This window comes from Synchiropus splendidus, chromosome 13 (genome assembly GCF_027744825.2).
Source record: "Synchiropus splendidus isolate RoL2022-P1 chromosome 13, RoL_Sspl_1.0, whole genome shotgun sequence".
Lineage (NCBI taxonomy): Eukaryota > Metazoa > Chordata > Actinopteri > Syngnathiformes > Callionymidae > Synchiropus > Synchiropus splendidus.
In genome coordinates this window covers 19151569-19159734 of record NC_071346.1, presented here as the reverse complement: position 1 = coordinate 19159734, position 8166 = coordinate 19151569, and the positions used below count along the sequence as shown (strand labels likewise).

Here is an 8166-nt window from a genome sequence, read left to right as displayed (position 1 = left end):
CTGGTATTGGCACATCAAATCTAAGCTGTCTGAAGTGTATTTCGAAAGTTATCAACATTTTTATGTTTGGCGTTCCGGAACCCACCTTATGTCAGGCTGAAAATGCGTTTTCTGCATTGTGCCATGACTTTGCAGAGAAGCTTCAGAACATGAAATTTTCACCTCCCACTACAGCAGAAAGGTTCTTTCCAGCAGTTGCACATCAAATCTAAGCTGTCTGAAGTGTTTTTCCAAAGTTATCAACATTTTTATGATTGGCGATGCGGAATCGACCTTATCTCATGCTGAAAATGCGTTTTACGCTTTGTGCCATAACTTTGCAGGGAAGCTTCAGAACATGGAATTTTCACTACCAACTATAGCAGAAAGGGTCTTTCTAGTAGTTGCACATCAAATCTAAGCTGTCTGAAGTGTTTTTCCAAAGTTATCAACATTTTTATGTTTCGAGGTCCGGAATCGACCTTATCTCAGCCTGAAAACGGGTTTTTCGGAGTATGCCATAAATTTGTAGAGAAGCTTCAGAACATGAAATTTTAACCAGCCACTATAGCAGAAATGGTCTTTCTAGTAGTTGCACATAAAATCTAAGCTATCTGAAGTGTTTTTCAAATGTTATCAACATTTTTATGTTTGGCGTTCCGGAACCGACCTTGACTCAGACTGAAAACGCGTTTTACTCATTGTGCCATAATTTGCAGGGAAGCTTCAGAACATTAAATTTTGCAGAAAGGGTCTTTCTAGCAGTTGCACATCAAATCTAAGCTGTCTGAATTGTTTTTCTAAAGTTATCAACATTTTTGTGTTTGGCGTTCCGGAATCGACCTTATCTCAGGCTGAAAATGCGTTTTTTGCATTGTGCCATAACTTATCAGGGAAGCTTCAGAACATGAAATTTTCACCTCCCACTAAAGCAGAAAGGGTCTATCTAGCAGTTACACATCAAATCTAAGCAGTCTGAAGTGTTTTTCGAAAGTTGGCAACATTTTTATGATTGGCGTTCTGGAACCCACCTTATCTAAGGCTGAAAACATATTTTCTGCATTGTGCCATAACTTTGCAGGGATGCTTCAGAACATGAAATTTTCACCTCCCACTATCGCAGAAATGGTCTTTCTAGTAGTTGCACATCAAATCTAAGCTGTCTGAAGTGTTTTTCAAATGTTATCAACATTTTTATGTTTGGCGTTCCGGAATCGACCTCGACTCAGGCTGAAAACGCGTTTTACTCATTGTGCCATAATTTGCAGGGAAGCTTCAGAACATGAAATTTTCACCTCCCACTAAAGCAGAAAGGGTCTTTCTAGCAGTTACACATCAAATCTAAGCTGTCTGAAGTGTTTTTCGAAAGTTGGCAACATTTTTATGATTGGCGTTCCAAAACCCACCTTATCTCAGGCTGAAAACGTGTTTTGTGCATTGTGCCATAACTTCTCAGGGAAGATTCAGATCATGAAATATTCACGACCCACTATAGCAGAAAGGGTCTTTGTCGAAGCTTAACATCAAATCTAAGCAGTCTGAAGTCTTTTTCAAAAGTTATCAACATTTTTATGTTTGGCGTCCCAAAACCCACCTCATCTCAGGCTGAAAACGCGTTTTGTGCATTGTGCCATAACTTCTCACGGAAGCTTCAGAACATGAAATTTTCACCTCCCACTATAGCGGAATGGGTCTTTCTAGTAGTTGCACATCAAATCTAAGCTGTCTGAAGTGTTTTTCAAATGTCAACAACATTTTTATGTTTGGCGTTCCGAAACCCACCTTAAATGCGTTTTCTGCATTGTGCCATAACTTCTCAGGGAAGCTTCAGAACATGAAATTTTCACCTCCCACTATAGCAGAAAGGTACGGAAGAGGATTAGGGCCAGTAAAGAACAAAAAAATTTTTTTCTCAGAATTCTGACTTTAAAGTCAGAATTCTCACTTTAAAGTCAGAATTCTCACTTTAAAGTCAGAATTCTGACTTTAAAGTGAGAATTCTGACTTTAATCTCAGAATTCTCACTTTTTTCTCAGAATTCTCACTTTTTTCTCAGAATTCTGACTTTAAAGTGAGAATTCTGACTTTAAAGTGAGAATTCTCACTTTTTTCTCAGAATTCTGACTTTAAAGTGAGAATTCTCACTTTTTTCTCAGAATTCTGACTTTAAAGTGAGAATTCTGACTTTAATCTCAGAATTCTCACTTTGTGACGTTGAGCAATGAATTGTGGGGCGGGAAACGTCAGATCGCTGTGTAGCTGTGAAGAGACAACATGTCATCGACCAGTGACTTTTTGCGCAGTCGAGGAGTTTCAGAGGACATCATCTCACTTATGGAGGAGCAGAGGGTGAGTAACATATTGCCTTCACTTGGTGATTGTTGAGTACTTAAAGGAAATGCTCCATGTAGCTTGTAGCTTCGCTGCTAATTCATAAAAAAGAGACAGACGTGACAATCCATATATGTCACGGTGATGTCATATACACATAGACACACATATGCACACACACGTCTGTACTTTACTACTAACTGGGAAGGTTGATGAGTGGAGTGAACTGTTGAAACTGACACAACACCATAAATGCGAACATTATTATTTACAAAATATATAATATGCATACTGTCTTGTCAGACGCTACATTATTTCAGTAATTCTAAAATATGATTGGTTTTTATCTTTTCTTGTGCAGATAAACTGACTGATGGAGGCTACAACTCACACAGTGGCGGCTGAAAAGCCAGATTTGGATGACTTCATCAAGCTGTGCTTTAGACTTTCACTCAGCAATAAAGAAATACTGGCAGTAGTGGCACATCATGCTCAGACTGTCATGAGTATTCGGACTCTGAAGAGAATATGCCGAAGACTTGGTTTGTATCGAAGAAAGAACCAGTCAGACCTGGGAGTGTGTTGGCTTTTATCCAGCAAGAGATCATGACGAGTGGGCAGATGCAAGGTTATCGATGGCTTCATCTACGAGCAATTCAGAAAGGATTTGTTGTGTCACAAGACACAATACGGCAAATTATAAAAATGATTGACCCCGTTGGTGTGGAATTAAGAAGAGCACGACGCCTACGAAGACGGCAATACAGCTGCAGAGGACCAAATGCTGTTTGGCACATGGATGGCTATGATAAATTGAAACCCTATGGGATTGGCATCCATGGCTGCATTGACGGATTTAGCCGATACGTATTATGGGCAGAGGTCTACACCACAAACAATGATCCGAAGGTGGTTGCAAGTTACTTTATTAAAACAGTTTCACGCATTGGTGCATGCCCAGAAAGGATCCGTGCTGACAGGGGCACAGAAAATGGCCATGTTGAACAGATGCAAATGTTTTTGCGAAGAAACCACTCAGATAGCTTTGCAGGGGACAAAAGTTTCCTTTATGGAAGAAGTACCGCCAATCAGCGCATTGAAGGATGGTGGACCACCCTCCGTAAACAGAGTGCACAATTCTGGATGAATTTATTTCAAACTCTTCAGGATGATGGTCACTTCACAGGAAACTTTCTGGATAAAAGCCTCATCCAGTTCTGCTTTCTCAATCTGATGCAGGTAAAAGACTTTGTCTGTGCATATTATTTTTTCTGCATTGAAATTAATCTATGGTAAAAATTTAATTCCGAAATACTTGAAGTAAGACAGTCAGACGTACTACAGATACTTTTGTCATTTTGCATAGTGCATACTGTAGATGGGATGACTCAAACAAGCAAATTGAATGTTAATAAAGTTGCTGGGCAAAATGTCAATAATATCAATACTTAACTATTCCGCTTTTTGGGCAGGATGAGCTGGATGAAGTTGTGAACACATGGAACTCCCACAAAATAAGATCAAGGTTGACCGGTGATGCAGCTTCAGGTCGGCCAGTCGTCATGTATTCATTCCCTGCCATTCACAGTGCTGAGGATCGACTGAAATCTGCTGAAATGGAAGAGGTCATTGTATGTATGGAAGAGTGCACGCCAAAAGCCCCGTTTTCTTTGTGATGAAACTGTTTTTGAGCTGTGTTGTCTGCTCATGGAGGAAAATGAATGGCATGCTCCATCAGATCCATTAGCTGCAAGTGATTTGTACATTACATTGAGGGGAGAAATATTGAAGATTGTATGACAAGTCTATTGATGTAATATTTATTAAAACTTCGGCATCTAACTGTGTCATTAAGAGAATGAATTCTACACATTTTTTGTCCTTTGAGTTTACGTATTGTGATTTTTCACACGACATTTTAAATGTATTTTCTGTAAGTCACAAATAAATAAAAGGGCATTAAACATTTCACCTGAGTTGTGATGAATCTATGTAAAACTTCACCTACCAAAATGAGTGACAGAAAATATTTTCCTGTGTATTAATTCGCTGTCTACAATGTCGTTTTTTTTAGTTTCGATTGGTTCCATAAATATTTTTGAAGTACTATGTATTGCAAAAAACATTTTACAAAACATATGAACAACATTATGAGACCCTTCATATTTACACACTTAATAAACACTCAGGTGAAGACAGAAATACAAAGTTGTAGAAGAGTGAGTTTATTGAATGCAATAAAATATTACTCTTCATAGTAGCAGCATGGTATATATCCATATAAAACAATGCAGCTGCTGAAACAACTTCCCAATAGTAAGTATAACATCTTAGGCTTTCTTTTAAATGAAGCCCATGAACTTTTTAGATCGTTATATTCCTCTAGTTAAGGGTGCAAAACAATTAAACAATGTCCATCATCCAAATATTGCTTTCGAGAACTGCATTGAATTCTGATCGGAAATCTGGGAAATTTTCATAGCTTTCAGCAATATGCAGAACTTTCCCACAGGTGTGCCCCACGGGTCTTCTCGTGAACTCTGTCATTTCCTGGAATTCCACAAGAATGGTGTCTGTAACAACAAGATCAGAGCCAGTGCAAAACCGGAGAAACTTCTGAAGTTTGACTTCATCCAACTCTCTGATGAACTTTTTCAGATGACTTGCCACTTCTTTCTGCTTTGGGGTTAAATCAGTCGCAAATCTCAGCAGTTGGCAGACTTTTTTTGAAGTTGGTTGCAAGTCAGAGCACAATTTGTTCAGTGCTTCAGGACTGATGGAGATATGCTGAAGAGTAACCTCCCTCCAGCAGTCTATAACAAACATGGGCTTTTGGACCAGCTCTTTGTGTGCTATTTCCAGCAGTATTGTGGGAAAGGTTTCAGCTGTGATTCTCCTTCTACATCCATAGCTGTCAAGTACTTCAACAAGATCATCTAGGTCCACTTCAGAAAAGTCCTTCATTGCTTCCATCAACACATCTCGTTCCTGGCTGCTCACAAACTGCAGGAAATGGGCTTTTGGATCACTGTAAACACAGTTGAAAAGCACTTGTTCGAGGAAGGGAAATGCAAGTTTGTTTGGGAAATAGCAACAATCTTGGTAACCTTTAACAAGGATTCTCCCAACTGCTTTCCACTTTTCCTCAGGAAAATCATGGCGGATGAATGGCACTTTAACTATTGTACCAAGGGTGCATCGTTCATAGAATTCTTGCCAGAAGCAGCTAAGAACATCCCTCAGCACTCCAGATCCAACACCTGCTTCTTCTCTATTATCTGGTAATATGCGTTTCACATTCAGTGATTTGTTCAAGATGGCGTCATCAGAGAAAGCTGTAATCATATCATTCAATGTGTCAGAGTAGTGAACAGTTATTGTCATCGCATCTGGTGGATCAGGTGGACTGAGAGGCATAGCTGGACCATCGTAAATCAATGTGACCTCTGTATCTTCCTCTGCATCATATGTGGGACCAAAAGTAATTTCTGAATCAACAGAAATGTCCAAAGATACGTAGACTTCACTTGATTCAACTGTGACCTCCTCAATTTCTGCAGAGTTGTTTTCACTGCCATTGTGTGACAAAGCCAAGACTTCCCCTGTCGTTGTGCTGGCATCATCTTGCTCATCTTTTCGCCTTGTTGCAATGTAAAAACGCAACAACGTCAGTTTTGCTGCCTCGTACATATTGCCAATGGACTGGCAGGTGTCATCAGTGAGGCAATTCTGTTTGAAATCCCACACCTCAAACTCGAAGTCCAATTCAGATCCTTTAGGAGAAATTCCACCAGGGAAAAACAGTTTTTTTCCCTCCTCAAGAATGTCCTTTAACCCAGCTTCTGTGGACATTTTAACCTTTCTGGTACCTCCTCCCTGCTTCTCCCTCACCTGTTTTGCTATTTTTCCATCATTGTGTATCCATCCAATCGCAACATTTCTTGTGGTTTTCTGCCTCTTAATCTGTTGTATTTTCGTTTTTGAGGCAGTGTCCCCTTTCGCACTTTCATTTCTGAGTTTCATTTTTTCACGGAGTTTTTCCAAAAGTCCGTTTTTTCTTTTTAATGGGGGCTGTTTTGTCTTGCAAAAATTGAAGAGAGCAATTCGGTCTCCATAACAGGGGATGTAATTGGCAAGACTTTCATCATCCATCAGTGAGATGACGTCACTATCAATCTGCACAAGAAAAACAGCAAAAAAAAGACAATCAATTAAAATATAACAGAATCACAAAGTATTGTAAGCATTATAAAATTGTAAATAAAATACAAACTGACAAAAATGCTGCAACTGTTACACGTTGAAATATATTAATAATTTGTGATGTACATATATGCCTAAAAATATTATTTCAAAACTACTTAGATTCAAATAAGCTTAGTGAGTCTAAAATTAGATTCAACACATTCGACAACAAACGACAGCAGCAGCGTGAAGCATGCGAGCAATATAAGAACAAGAAATATAATTAACAACCGTGTTATAGACTGTGTTGTTGCCCTAGTAGGTGTTAGTGGAGTGGAGTGCACTGATATTAGCGATGGTTAAGGGAAGGTTTTTGTTGGCAAACAGGCTTGACGAAGCATCGGCGAGTGAGTGTGGCGTAAAATAAAATGCACGCACCAAACGAACAGTTGCCTTCATTCAAGTTCCCAATATATTACAAACACACTCACATCGTCACTGACACCTTGGCGGCGGTGACTCTAGAACATTAGATACGTCTCTTTTGTGCGCTGAACATGTGAATGTCTGCAAAATAAGTCACCAAAGACAGGAGATTACTGGCTCATGTGCATGTATGTTAATGGCACGATGGTTAATAGCGTCAAGACGTGCTGGTTTGTTCAAATGTTGTCTGTTTGTTCAGTGATTGCACAGTTTCTGTTATTTTACAATCGTATATTTGACTGATTTAATGAAAGCAATGTTGTGTATGAGGAGCGGTGTCTGCCTCTTCCTTAATTACCGGATCGCTGGCTCCGTCAAGCAAGCAAAGGGGCTGGATGCAAAGTGTCGCCGAGTTCTACAAATGCTATATGACGTCACCATGACGTATCTGGACTGTCTCTTGAATACTTTTGTCTGAAGGAACCAACGACTCCTAATCTGCATATTCTCGCGGGTAGATCCCATCAATGTGATATGAATTAGCAGCGAAGCTACAAGCTACATGGAGCATTTCCTTTAAGTACTCAACAGTCACCAAATGAAGGCAATATGTTACTCACCCTCTGCTCCTCCATAAGTGAGATGATGTCCTCTGAAACTCCTCGACTGCGCAAAAAGTCACTGGTCGATGACATGTTGTCTCTTCACAGCTACACAGCGATCTGACGTTTCCCGCCCCACAATTCATTGCTCAACGTCACAAAGTGAGAATTCTGACTTTAAAGTCAGAATTCTGAGAAAAAAGTGAGAATTCTGAGATTAAAGTCAGAATTCTCACTTTAAAGTCAGAATTCTGAGAAAAAAGTGAGAATTCTGACTTTAATCTCAGAATTCTGAGATTAAAGTCAGAATTCTCACTTTAAAGTCAGAATTCTGAGAAAAAAGTGAGAATTCTCACTTTAAAGTCAGAATTCTGAGAAAAAAGTGAGAATTCTGACTTTAAAGTCAGAATTCTGAGATTAAAGTCAGAATTCTCACTTTAAAGTCAGAATTCTGAGAAAAAAGTGAGAATTCTGACTTTAAAGTCAGAATTCTGAGATTAAAGTCAGAATTCTGAGAAAAAAAAAAAAATTTTTTCTTTACTGGCCCTAATCCTCTTCCGTAGAAAGGGTCATTCTAGTAGTTGCAAATAAAATCGAAGCAGTCTGAAGGGTATTTCGAAAGTTATCAACGAAGCTTCAGAAT

General features: G+C 39.2%; 1 protein-coding gene across 1 annotated transcript; it reads right to left on the bottom strand.

Moving 5' to 3' along the window:
- Positions 1-4562: 4562 nt before the first annotated feature.
- LOC128769858 (uncharacterized) lies at positions 4563-7678 on the bottom strand. Its single transcript, XM_053883898.1, has 2 exons — positions 7542-7678; positions 4563-6486 (listed from the first exon to the last, which is right to left on the bottom strand). Exons 1-2 carry the CDS (start codon positions 7614-7616, stop codon positions 4714-4716), a joined length of 1848 nt encoding a protein of 615 aa, XP_053739873.1. The 5' UTR covers positions 7617-7678; the 3' UTR covers positions 4563-4713.
- Between the last annotated feature and the right edge of the window lie 488 nt (positions 7679-8166).

What these genes read in the sequence shown, in the direction of transcription:
- LOC128769858 (XM_053883898.1), bottom strand. Translation starts at nt 7,616, where the DNA reads ATGTCATCGACCAGTGACTTTTTGCGCAGTCGAGGAGTTTCAGAGGAC. An exon ending in CACTTATGGAGGAGCAGAGG is followed by an intron (nt 6,487 to 7,541) that starts GTGAGTAACATA and finishes TTTCTTGTGCAG; the next exon opens with ATTGATAGTGACGTCATCTC.